Consider the following 14,522-nt stretch of genomic DNA (forward strand, 5'->3'; position numbering starts at 1 on the left):
GTCTCCTTAAACTTTCTTCTTCTGGGTTCAGAGGACAGTGGCAAAAATATAAGAGATCATACCTGGGAGAGAACAGAGAGACCAAAAAGGAGAAAAAGAGTGCCACTTATTTTTCTGTAGCTTGAGAACTTATCTGCAATGTTAAAATGTTCTGTAAACTTTAAAGTTGTGAATTATTTGAAATCTTCACAATGTTACAGGAGTTTTATATCTGGGCTTCTGTAAAGCCTTTGACATGGTCCCCCACAACATTTTTTTCCCAAATTGCAGAGAGAGGGATTTGATAGGTGAACTGTTAGGTCTGTAATGAATTGGTTGGACAGACGCATCCAGTGTGTAGCTGTCAATGCCTCAGTGCTCCAATGGACATCAGTTACAAGCAGTGTCTCACTGGAGTTTCTACTGGGGCCAGTGTCATTTAGTGTCTTAATTAATGACATAGACCAAGGGCTCAAGGGTAATAACCTCAGCAAACTTGTATGTGACTCCAAGTGAGTAATGTGATTGACGCATCTGAAGGACAGGATGGCATCCAGAGGGATCTGGACAAGCTTGAGAACTGTGACCACAGGAATCTCATGAGGATTAACAAGACTAAGTGCAAGGGGCTGCACCTGGGTCCGGGCAATGCCCCACATCAACACAGGCTGAGGCACGAACAGATTGAGCAGCCCTGCTGAGAAGGACTTGAGGGTGCTCGTGGATGAGAGACTGGACACAGCCCAGCAATGTACACTCACAGAAAGCCAAACACGTTCTGGTCTGCATCAAAAGTATCTTGGCCAGCAGGGTGAGAGACCATCTGTAATGGTGCATGGGGATCTCTGAAACTCCAGAACAGGAACAACATTGACCGGTTGGAGCAAGTCCAGAGCAGGCCATGAAAAAGATAAGAGCGATGGAGCCCATTTCCGGTGGGGAAAGGCTGAGAGAATTGGAATTGTTTAGCCTGGAGAAGAGAAGGCTTCAGGGCTATCTGATTGCAGCCTTCCAATGCCTGGAGGGACCCAGTAAGAAAGAAGGAGAGAGACTATTCACAAGTCTGTAGCGACAGGAAAAGGGGGAATGATTTTAAACTGAAAAAGTGTAGATTTAGATTGCATATTAGGAAGAAATTCTTTAGTTTGAGGATGGTGAGGAACTGAAACAGGATGCCCAGAGAGGTAATCTCATTTTTGTAAGTATTCAAGGCTGGATTGGATAGACGTCTGAGCAACCTGGTTTAGTGGAAGATGTCCCTGTCCATGGCAGGGGCCTAGATACCTTTAGGGTCGCTTCCAACCCAAGCTGTTCTGTGATTCCATGATATACACAATACATACATATCAAGTTTAAATGTGATTACCTATATTGTATTTTAGGTGTTTATTTTATCTTCAGTCCGTAACAAAGAATAATAACAGTTTTAGATAGATATTTAAATTTTATAGAAATTATATACATTGATTGTGGAATGAACAACATACGGGAAAATCCTAACACCTCTGTAACATCCAGCTTGAAATCAGTGGAGCTGTACAAACTCAAAATGACCTGCTTACAGTACAAGAGCTGTAATTGGTTCCTTCAAGACATCCTTTTTGCCAGGAAGATGCTGTCCATATTATACACGTAGCTAAATGTGTAGACAATGAATAGAAGAATTTAATAATGATCTAAATAAGACTCTTTTGGTGTTCTAGTGGTTTTCTTTTGAACATTAGAAATATGAAGTTTTAAAGCATCCATTCATACTACTCTTTTAGAATTCTGCCTCATGCCAAATGCAAAATACTTTTAAATACTTCTATATATTTTCCTAATAAAATATTATTTATGTCCTTAACAGACTTCATATCCAAAAGTAAAAGAAAAAACCCAAATGCTACAAAATTCTTTGAAAATATTCTGGAAAGATTTATGATTTTGACTACTTAATAAAAAGAGGATTTTGACTTTTTACCTTGATGGCTTAAGAAAACGTTGCTAGATATTGAAATCTTATTTTCTATATTTTTATTTATTTCATAGCAAATAAATTTTAGTGCATGAAAATAAGAAAGAAATTAGGATAAAAATTCTGCATTTAAAAAAGGTTCTGACATTTAAAAAGGTTTTGAAATTCTTTAGTTATAGTGGCTAATGCAAAAAGAAATATTGAAAGTATTCTAGTTACAGAATGTCTGTCATCATGCTTAGTTTGACTAAAAGGAATTCTAATTCTACCTTGTTAAATATGAAGTTGTGGATGAAATATTTATTTGAAATATATCTTTCTCTTAAAGCTAACTCAATAATTCATTTTAAAATAGAATGTACATTAACAATTAGAATTCTGAAGTTTTGCAAGTTAACAAACTAGTTTTTTAAGCTTGTGTCAAAGCCAACACAGTCATTCACAGCTTCTTTTTATAAATATCTGAAACTGGGGAAAATATGCAAAAGAGAAAATATAAATATTTCCTGCTGAAACTTGAAAGATGAGAGCTGCTTCTCTTTAGTTGTTTTTACACATCTGTAGATTAATGGTTACTGACATAAGCAAATTCAAAAATAGAAAATGTGATGGTTACCACATTTGGTTCATTTTCTTCCTTTCCTCTTTTTTTAAACTTTTTTAACCATAAGTCCTACTTCTTCTTCTAAGAGCTTCCTATACAAAATAACAAACTGTTCTTGAGAAATACACTTGAGATTATGTGATGCTGAAAACATGGTATAACTAAAAATAATATCAGAAGGGAGCACAGTCTTACTTAAATGAAGTAGTAGTCATGATGATTTTAGATTCCCAAGAGATACTATAGAAATATTGAACAATGATAATGGAACTTTTAAGATAATCATTGCATTATTGGTGTTTCAGGATATACTAATGTACTCAAAGACAACAGCAAAGTAGTAAGAAGGGCAATGTTAATGCATATTACCCGATGGGTTTTACTGCATGCTCATCTCCCTTTTTATTCATGCGTATGTCTTTTACATATACATTTTATTTATATATTTTATTTAGAATAGCTTCAATACAAGAAGTGTTTAGTCTTGCTACAATCCTCTACACCTCAGTTGAAAATAGCCATATTTATATTTTGTACATAACATACTTCTAACAAACCCCACTGACTAGCTAAAGAAAAAAATCTTGTATTCTCATTATTTTCAATAAAAGTGATATAATGGAAAAATTGCATGCTCTAAATTTAACCATTTAAAATGTTCTATGCGGTGTAGAAATCCTCCTGTGTAGAAATCTTAAAATATGTTAGGTGTCTTTGAACTATGGGTGTCTTTCATCTATAAATTTAGATAGTAAGTAGCATTTTAAAGAAATGACTGGTAAACTAAATTAGGCATTGTCCCTTTTCCTCATGCAAAGATTAAAAATTCGTTGTGAAATACTCATCAGTGGCATGCTAAAGAATCTTAATGAGATAAAACTGGTAAACCTTACTCATTAAAATTAGCAAAGCAGGTACAGAGGGATGTAATAATATTGATCTGGGTGCCAAAAGGGATTAAATACATAGGAATCTCACTGTTAACTTCCATTGTCAAAAAGTTCCTAATAACTTTACTTATAGCCTGAGAAAAGTGGTTTACTCAGTGAGGTGTGGTGTTTCTTTTGATTGGCTTTTTTTTAGGGATTTTTAGCAATGTTTCGCTTGGAAAAATACTTGGAATGATCTTATGCTCATGTAAGCCTTGAAAATGAAAAGAGGAGATTTCAAGTGTGATTAAAGCTGTATTTTTCATTCTACATGAAGTGAAAATAAAAACAATATTCATGATGCATAATATATATTTAATTTTTCTGAAGTATTGGGGGATTTGGATAGGTAGTTCAGACTAGGTCATGTTTGAAATCCACCAATTCTTCATTGAGACCAAGGCTATACCGTAGAACTTTGGCATTTTATCGGTTTAAAATTTTCAACCTCTTTTTAAAATTTTCTTCTTTTATTACGTTTTGATTAACCTTTATGGGTCTTCCTAGCCTCGTTTTCTCATTTTTTGAAATTATATTTTATTTAATCAATTTACTAAATCTAACATGATTAACAGGATTCTTCCAGTCCACTCTAGTATTGTTCAAAAATATAGCTACTTGTTATACTTTAGCACTTCAGTACAGCAGATGATTTTAATGAGAAATTCCATGTTATTGAGTTTTAGAATGCTTTAAACTAACTTTCTCATTCAACTTTTGAAGTCAATATCAGTTTAATATGATAATTTCTATAAAATTTATCTGAAATGACTCTGCAGTCAGCTCACTTCAGTGGTCTTGATTACTCCCAGTACTAACTTTGCTACACAGCATTTTAGGTTTACCCACCACACTGTTGGATTGGATCCTATTTAGGCGTAGCAGGGCTAATTTATATATAACTTGATGGCTGCACAAACAAGTGCACAAATAAGCATTCATATTTCCCCAGGGCTTGACTAGGTTGTGCTGAAAATCCACGTTATGCTTTCACTCTTCTTACTATCAAACTAGTTAAACATGATGGCAGTTTGCTTATTGGTACTGAAAATCACACATTCTGTCAGAGGTGTTGACTTACCATTTTCCCTTGTGTGCTCTAGACATAGTTATTCCAAGAAACAGTCAGTAACACACTGAGAGGTACACAGTATGATTGCAATTTGAATAACAGATATACACACAGCTGGAAACATTGCTAGAGATGATTCCTCTTCAATTTCTCAATCTAAGTGACATTTCCCTGGGCTTTCATAAACATCTGCTGTCATGTTTGTTGGACTTGGCAAACATAATAAATATAATAGTTAAGAAAAAAAATTTGGTTTGAGACAGAAAATTGGGAAGAGACAAAAAGTTTAAAGAAACTGGAATTTTCCTGCAAATTTTTAACCTGCTTTTCATGAGTGTATCTATTCCTTATAGTGTGTATAGTATAATCATATAGTGATTTTCAGTCAGAAAACTTCACTGAATAGTTATGTAAGAATGTCCATATGAAGTCTAAAAATGTCCCTCATAATTTCCAATGTTTATGTAGGTAATGCAGAAGTACTTTGACTTTTTCATTTCAGTTAGTCCTAATAAAAATTATCACTCTCTTCTGCAGATTCTTTATTTTATTATATTATTCTTATTTTCATCCATTTGTTATAGAGGAAAATATAGAATTAAAAAGCATGTACTTTTTATTCTGGACTCTTCTGGTTTTTGAAATGTAATTTTCTTTCTTTCTTTCTTTCTTTCTTTCTTTCTTTCTTTCTTTCTTTCTTTCTTTCTTTCTTTCTTTCTTTCCTTCTCTCTTTCTTTCTTTCTTTCTTTCTTTCTTTCTTTCTTTCTTTCTTTCTTTCTTTCTTTCTTTCTTTCTTTCTTTCTCTCTTTCTTTCTCTTTATATTCATATTATATGTTCTCACTTTTTTGAGATGTATTACTTTCAAGGCAGCAATAGCCCTAATATGTATTGCTCAATCAACAATTTTTATTTTTTCTCTTACTTCATGACAGGGCAGCCAGGAGGGCCAGCCATGTCAGGAGGGTGCATGAGGCACAGCATCTCCAGGGAAAAGAAAGGAAAGGAAAGGAAAGGAAAGGAAAGGAAAGGAAAGGAAAGGAAAAAGAGAAAAGAGAAAAGAGAAAAGAGAAAAGAGAAAAAAGAGAAAAGAGAAAAGAGAAAAGAGAAAAGAGAAAAGAGAAAAGAGAAAAGAAAGAGAAGGTGTCTATTAGAGAGCATCCAAATGAGGGCAGCAAAGACGGAGAAGGGCCTTGAGGGAAAGCTGCATGAGGAATGGCTGAACCCACTTGTTCTGCTCAGGCTGGACAAGAGGACACAGAGGGGACCCATTGCAGTTACAACTTCCTTGTGAGAGGAAGAGGAGGGCCAGACACTGATCTCTTCTCTTTGGTTACCAGGGACAGGACCTGAGGGAATGGACTGAAGTTGTGTCAGGGGAGGTTTTGGTTTGATATTAAAAAAAGGCTTTTTCACCCAGAGGGTGGTTGGGCACTGGAACAGGCTCCCCAGGGAAGTAGCCACAGCACCAGCCTGATGAGGTCCAAAAGCATTTGGACAATGCTTTTAGGAACAAGGTGTTCTTGGGGTGTCCTGCTTAGGGCCAGGAGTTGGACTTCAATGACGCTTGAGATTCTCTTCCAGTTCAGGAAAGTCCATGCTACTGTGGTTCTATGACTTGTTTTACACAACACTCCAACATCAAATTATACTTTAAATTCTACAGGAGAGAAGCAAGTAAAATGTTAGGGGCTACTACTTTAAAAACTTTAACTTTTAGGCTTTTAGTTAAGTTGATTTTTTTTCCAAAAAAATTGTACAAAAGGGATTCCAAGTAGAAATATATATGTGTGTGTAGTCTTCTTTACGTCTGTATGTACATCCTGACTCTTGAATTAGCATTCCTATGACTGAAATTCAGAAATATAGAATATCTATTTCTAGAATGGACTGGTTTGGATTTGGGTTCTTATTCTACTCCGCTTTAAAAAAATACAAAACTACTTTTATTTATTCAAATTCAAAAGCTAAAGCATCCCATTACAGTGTTTTTTACATTCCTAAATGCCAATTAAATGTCAACCAAGCAGAGGAAGAGTAACCCAGTTCCGTTATTTTGTCTTCATATTAGAACCTAGAGGACATTTTTGACGTTTATATTCTTTTTCTTAAGGAAATTCTTTTTCAAAGTAAAACTCACCTTTTCTTGTGTCTTTTATGGACAATCTCCCAGCTTAAAGTACATTATGGTACTTATGCTGTCATCCTCTCCATCAAATATAAACATTTCATAGACTTAGTATTTCTCAGGCAGTGCCAAGGCACTGGATCATATTCACATCTCTTTTATTCATGCCTCTCCATTGACTCTAATAAAGTTGGACTAAGTGATAATATTAAACATGAATATAATTTTTTTCCCTATCTATTCCCATAGAGTTCCCTTCATAAAAAATATATTTCAAATTAAATATGACAGGTGATCTGCCAACATTTTTCTCTCAGTGATTATCAGCGAAGTAAATTTTGAATGAAAAGGATTACCCTGTTTTCCATATATCTTTAAAAGAAGCATGCTTGGGCTCCTCACATTGCACATGGTAGTGTATTTGTTCCTTTCTCATGCTTACAAAATATTATTATAAATTATTTTATAAGTACATTATAAATTATTTTATCTGATAAAATAAATAAAAATAGTATTTATACTCATCTTTATAAAATAAATTCTAGTTCTCTTATACTTCTACTGCTCTCAGAGATATTAGCTTCTGGGAATTATTATGTGAAGATGTATATTAATCACAAGATTATTTTATATTACTTTCTCTTAACAATGTCATCATTCATGACTGATTTTGCAAACCATTACAGTAAATCGTGAAAAGTAAATAACTCTTGAAAAATTTTCTGTTAGTTGTTTCCCATAGCCAAGGGATTTTATGTTTACTTATCTTATGAGAGAAACTGTCTCCGCTGTAAAAAAGTGAAGCACTTAGGTAATCATGATAACTCTGATGAATATGTGCTGATGAATACTATCTATCACTTTATTTATTTGAACAAAACTCAGAGAATTATTTTCCTGTTATCCTGTATTTCTCATATCTACTGTAACTCCACATTTTTACTTTTCATTTCAGCAACTATAAATAGTTGTAAGTTTTTACCCATAAAGAAAAATATAATAATAATATTCTAAATATATTATAATATATAATATAAAAATGTCCATATTAAAATGAATAAGCAAGCAAACAAACAAACAACCTGCCAAAAAGAACTATCAATACTGATAAAAAAGAAGGGGAAAAATAGTAAAAACATATTTTTTCACCACTTTGACGTATTGATTGATTTACATACTTACACACTTAGAGTTGTTTCAGTCTAAAGGTACAAATAGTTTTGATAAATTAGACCTTAAAATACAAAGATGATACTCTTCATGCAAATGATAATGTCAGCTGTGACAAAACTATGTAGTAACTGATGACACAGCCATACATGCTGCATTTATTGATGGTCTCGGTGGGCTTGAAAGACTAAAGAGTAGCTTATAGCATGGAAAAAGGATTAAAAAGGGGATAAAGATGAAACAAATTAATAAAAGCAGAAATCAATTATTTATGGTACATTGCTGGCAACATAAATTGTTCCATGGATATTCAGAGCAGCTAGTAGCAAGTGTCTCAAATAATAAATTACTTATAAGTTCCCAATCAGATAAAATATTTTTGTATTTTACGTAAAGAGCTTTTACCTACCAACTCCAGACATCTCCGGAATACTGGCGGTGTACATGTCCTTGGTGAATTTTGGTTCATTGTCATTGATATCGTGGATTTTAATGATAAATTCAGACTCTGGTTCCACTTGTCTTCCAGTTTTTCTGTCTATAGCCTTGGCACGTAGCACGTACAGGGACTTTTCTTCTCTGTCCAATTTCTTTGCAGCATGAATATCTCCTGTATTTTCATCTATAATGAACAGACTGCCAGCCCCATCTCCCGTTAATATGTATTTTAAATTTCCATCTCCTTTATCTTGGTCAGTGTGTAGCTTCAGAGAGGTAGAAAAGAAGAATTTTATAAATATATATATATTGTTATTACAGATCAAATAATTCAGCACATATGAATAAGTCTGTACAATCTTGACTATAATTGGGGTCAGTAGTGGTTATCTTCTGTCAGTCTGTTGGAAAAATTGAAAATTTTAGGCTCATACACAAAAAATAGCTGCAAACAAACCCATAAGGACAGAGGAGGATGTAGAGGATGTTGAAATGCTATTTAAAATAACAAATTTATAACAAAAAAATTGTATTTCTTTTAACAATCTGACCAGAAACTACCAGAATTCTCCTTTTAGAAAATGATAGGGACTGTAAAACTCCCAAATATCTATTTGTAAAATAACTCTTGCCTTGTATTTACTGGTTGTTGGTTACCTTGAAACAAAATAGAAAAAAAAAGAGTTTTAAGTATCAGAGACTCTGAACTTCACCAAATCACCTATAAATGTTCTGATTTAAGTAACTTATGTTTCTAGTTGTATTCTTTTCTTATTTTATTTTTTTTAAGGAACATTTTACCTCTACTGATTACTTCCTTCTTTCTACATCTCTCCACACAGAAGAAATAATTTTCAGGAACATTAGGAGGTAAATGTTCAAAGCGTAGAGAGGGCTTTAACAATCCTTTTCCTACTCAACCTCTGTAAGCGTTCATAATTCTGTCCCTATGAACTTGCAGGCACTGATTGATTTGCCATACAGCACCATTATGAAAAAGTGTGTTAAACCAAAATCAAAAGAAGACATTGAATCTGGCCCAGGCACTAGAAACTCTCACATAGTGCTCTTCTTCAGGAGTCTATTCCTCTTATTTCATTTACGAGGACCTGTAGTTCATTTTTTGAAGCTTCTGCAGTAAATTTTCCTTATATAAATCCTTACAGTCACATCTGGCCACAAATTGGTGACTTGAGTGCTTCTCAAGCATAGACAGACAGAATCTTATCTTGGCATGTTTTCTACTTCTCTGAATAGAAAAATGCAGTATATCAACTGAGATATACTGAGAAACCTGAGAAAATCTTGTTCAGTATCAATGATGGTGTTACTCTAGAGAGTCACTAGAACAATAAGTTTATTTTTGCCACATCTTGCCTTGTTTCTGTATTCCTGTCAGTGTTTACCTCCATGTTTCATAGCTGAGCCATTGAACATTTTTGTTGTTCTACTTGTATGAAGAATGATTGCAGTAGATTTTGTCCAAATTATTCACTTTAATTTTTAATTTTCTTTTAAAAACGTGTCATAACACTAGCCACCAAATACTATGTGATTACTGTTTTGGTCTTCCAGAGGTAAGACTGGATGAGATAACCATCCAAGGTAGGTCATCTCATAGTAAGTTTTAGTGCCTACTGCGTTCAGTGTCTATCTGTAATAATTACCCATGAAAATTATTAAAGATTGCATGGTCATCTGCTAAAAAGAAGCTCTATACACCAAAAGGTGCAGATGAATAGCAGGCTCTAAACATAAATATTACAAACTTGCCAACCTCATTTTGACTGCTCGCATGAACAACTCTTCTGGTCATCAGCCAGGGTCTACAACCTTTTGAAAGGGACAATAATAAGCAAACGGTGGGAGCACTGATTTTCTCTAACAAGAGGTTCCAATACAAAAAACATATCTGTCCATTTCCATTCCTTTACTCATCTTCCTAACAATATACACACCCTCCAGAGATTAGGTTCATTTATTTTATCCAACTGTTCAAGCTATCTACAAAGAGGTCAGGTAACTCAAACTTTGATAGGTATTTTAAGCTTCCTACTTGTCTCAAGTTTCTACCAAATGATAAACAGAATTTTCAAGCATGATGAAATTTTGACTAGAATGTGATTTCCTAGCAATGAAGAGTTCTACTACCTGTTGACAATTTACTATTAGGAAGTACTAAAAGTATGTTTGCAAGCTCTCGCTTGTCCTAAATGTGACAATTTCCAATTCCTATGTATGTTTTGTTTTGCTCTTCGCATTAGGGCAATCTCCATTTATCTGTGAAGCAATTTTGCTACATCATAACTTGTGAGAAAGAAAAGAGAGCATTTTCTTATACAATAATAAATAAAGTAAAATATTATCTAGCATCTTATTAAAATAAAATATTAGTTGTGTAAAGCAGAGCAATCAAGCCATCTTCTTACTATTTAGAATTTTATAAATACAAAATATACTTTCAACTTCTGAGACAGAGTAACTTCAAATAACATTATGAAAGTTTATGAAAAATTAGTATGCTGACATAAATATATTTGTAAAGAGACACTGCAATGTAATTTTGACTAATCTATTCTGTTTCTTGATGAAGAGTAATCTTGTATGACCTGCCTAAATATTTTGAATTTATAATACAAAACATAATTCCAGCTTTTCAAATGTTAATTATTCTACTTAAAATCTACAGAAAATGACCTGCAGTAAATCACATGCAAAAATGTGATGTGTTATAATAATCATGCCTTTTTATTGACTAAAAGCAAGGAACAAGAACATAGGAATTTTCTAATTCCTGTTTCCTGTTACAGTAAATAAATTTACATAAAAAATCATTTGTTGAATTTTTTTCATTCATAAACTGTTAAGGTGTGTGAAAGAGGCTCAGATGTTCAAACTGGAAAAATACTATTAATACATATGATTCTGAAGTAATCCTTGACTGCTGTCATTTCCTTCAACCTTTTGCAGATTCAGCAGGTCTGGGAACAGCCACCATTCACAGAAAGCAAAACATCATTCCTTTTATTTATTCTACATGACCTTTCTCTAATTGGATTGGGGTAGGTTAGAAAGCAAAAACTTCACATGGGTGGAGCACAAACTTTTCAAACATTTCCTTTCTCATATAAAAAATTAATCATTCTGCAAGTCGTAAACATGAAATACTTTGATAAATGCAAAAAAAACCCCGTGACCAGCACCCCCTCTCCCCCCAAATCAAACCTACAAAGAAAAATCCAAACAAACCTTGCTCAAAAATCCCAAACAAATGCAGATAATACATTCGATTCTTAGTATGTATATATAGTAAATATTGACCGCTGATAACAAAAGCCACTCCCATAATTAATTTGAAACATATTGGAATGAAGACATAACCTAGATACACTGCTGAGAACCTGGATTTCTTAATATTCCTTTGCACACTTTTCTCTCTTTGTAGTCTTCTAGGTGACTGGCTAAAAAATTCTCAACAAAAATTTTCCTGTGGATCATCAGGCACAAAGATATTAGTAATGATTAGGGGAATGGCAATCATCTATTTTTTAATAATGTATGTCTTAGAAATATGGGCACTCATAAATAGTCTCACAATTCTTTTTTTTTTTTTTTTTTTTTTTTTTTTTTACCTAGATAAAGTGTGTCTCTCAAATTAGGCTATCTATCCAGTTTTGTGAACTAAATTTTTATGTGATGGGATAATTGGAATCTTGACATAATTTCATGTGGATCACTGTTCTTCTATTTTTCAATGAAAAAATGAGTAAGCAAGCAGAGATTATCTCAGAGTTCTGAAGCATAATTCTATTTTCCCTAAATCAAGTACCTTGCTCCACTAGTTTACACTTCATCCTTATTTAGTACACAGTATTTATCAAAAAAGGTGTTATGACACATAACTTCTTGGTTTTAGGCAGTATTTTTTTTTACTAGGCATTCTTAGTATGTCTGAGGCTAATTTATGACTTCTCTCAAAAGTGCTGTTATGCGCAGTAGACAAGATATCAGTATTCTTTGAAGTGAAAATTTATCTCAAATTGTTAAGTTCAGGAATTGGTATGGAATGTCAAACAAAATATAGTGTAAGAAAAAAAAGGGAATATTACCTTAGAAAAGAGTTTCTTAAAGGTCCATGTTTCTTATTAATTCTGTTTTAATGTACTAAATTTCCAGTAAACTGCAGTTGATCTCCTCTTAACTGTTTGTAATAGACAGTAACTCTTTTAAAATTAGGCAGACACATAATCAATGGAAGAGGAGAGAATCAATGGACACAGTTAGCAAATTGTATAGTGATATGAATGCATTTACTGCATTGAGAAGAAAGAAATCACCGGACTTCATTTAGATTTCATTTTATTTGCAGTTTTCTTCCTTACAACTATTGTAGCAGAAAAAAAGGAGGGAAAAAAGCAATAAGAGCAACTTATTACTAGTGATGGTTATGAATAAATACAGTGAAAACACTTATTTAGTTGCCTAAATTCAGAAAAGAAGTATCATCTCCTTTGTGGAAAGGGGAGAGGGGAAATTAGAGACAAGACACATTGGGAGAGGGCAGAGTCATGTTTATGTTTTGGTAGGCACTCTGCTAATGCTTACAAATCAGGAGGTTTACAGTGTGCCTCTGTATCTTGGCTTAGAAAAAGATCTATTGCTACAGATCTCTTACCACCACTGTCTCCACCCATATAGTTGCATCCTGCAGAGGAATCCTGACGTCCTGTGGTCTATTTGCCTGAAAATACTTCCTAGTAGGAGTGAAAAATTTTCTTTCCTTACTTTTAAAGTGAAGAAAATACGCTGGGGGGTTTTTGTGGGTAAACAAACTCTTTGGTGCCATTAAATTGGCATATCTGCATATTTTAGGGAGACAAAGACCAGGCTAATTTCCACATTGTCCTGGTGAAACTACTACCAGAGCACAAGTGAACACCCTCTTTAAGGGTCTGTTTCTGAATCAGGATTGCGTGGCACAGCAAAGTTAGAATAGAGATGCACATGGGAGGCTGAAAAGGTGCAGAGTTTTAAAGTCAGAAATATTTTAAAGGTGGGAGGAAATTTCAGATGTTTCATAAGCCATAAGCATTATATCAATAGCTCTATATCTAGAGAGTGTTGGGGTTTGGTTGTATGTGCCCAGACCTCCTGGATCTGGGAAATGTGTAGAGAAAGAATAATAGACTGTATATGGATTGAACTATCAACATGAATTATGTAATTAACTGTCAGATTTATCATGATTCTTTGAAATATCCTTATATCTGTTTAAATTTTAAAACACTAAGTATTATAGCAAGCAATGGGAAGACACATGGAAGCATAAGCTATTCAGATGTGTCCAAAGTGACCCTTTCTAAAACTAGAGAAAAATTAAGAAATTTTTCAATTTGTAGGATTCTTCAAAAATCTTTTAATCACAGTTTTTAGCTAAAGCTCCTGGCCTGAGGGAAAAAACATGCTAAGTAAAGGAAAATGTGTGTATGTTTCTTCTACAAAGCCATGTGTCTATTTACATCAAATTTCTATTCATATATGGTGATTATACAATGCTATTTATTCTGAAACTGTGAAACAGAAAGAAATTGAGTTTTCCAAGTTATACCAGTATGTATTAAAACACAAATTGATTTGAGCTCAGGAATTTGACTGTAATTATCATTCTTGGGTGCTCCAATTACAGAAGGTTGTGTATACAGAGGTGGGAAAGAAGACAGTATTTGTGAAAGAGGATAAATATTACCTGAAACAAAATAATTTAATTCTAATCAAAAAATGAAAGTGGTGTGCTTGAAATAAGGGCTGGTATCATCTCAGCCAAACCTAAAATCTCACATGCCATGTATTGAGTGCTAGTGACAGGCAGGATATTAACTAGTGCCCCTACTGCATAATTTCAGACCTAAGTGAGATCCGCAGCAGTTAGGATACAGCATCAACAGCAGCTCAGCCAATATGCTCTTTCATTAGCATTTTAAGTAATTAAAAACGCTAAAGGCAACTTAATAGCTGCAGTAGTTCTTCAGTGTGGATTGAAGTAGCAGTACATGGATTGCTTTAATTTCCTATTTATGTGTCTTTAATCAAAAGTTTTATGTATGTGCTAAATGGCAATGTATTTACCTGACTTGAATTTGTGACATCAGCACAAACTTCTTAATTAAACAACCAGACTCTCTGTGTGATGGTAACCTAAGTGACTGTATATTAAACAAGGCAAATGACATTTACTTTCCTTATCTTC

At 33.7% G+C, this 14,522-nt stretch overlaps 1 protein-coding gene across 1 annotated transcript in view; it reads right to left on the reverse strand.

Moving 5' to 3' along the window:
* Nucleotides 1–14,522, reverse strand: part of CDH9 (cadherin 9) — a 97,265-nt gene that overhangs the window by 37,807 nt on the left and 44,936 nt on the right. The window contains exon 3 of the mRNA XM_054285241.1: nucleotides 8,247–8,541. Within this exon, the coding sequence (XP_054141216.1) occupies nucleotides 8,247–8,541 (295 nt within the window). The remainder of the gene's footprint in view (nucleotides 1–8,246; nucleotides 8,542–14,522) is intronic.

The sequence above is a fragment of the Melozone crissalis genome, unplaced genomic scaffold, assembly GCF_028551555.1.
Source record: "Melozone crissalis strain CALT ecotype California unplaced genomic scaffold, PUWL_Pcris_2 ptg000042l_1, whole genome shotgun sequence".
Taxonomy (NCBI): Eukaryota; Metazoa; Chordata; class Aves; order Passeriformes; family Passerellidae; genus Melozone; species Melozone crissalis.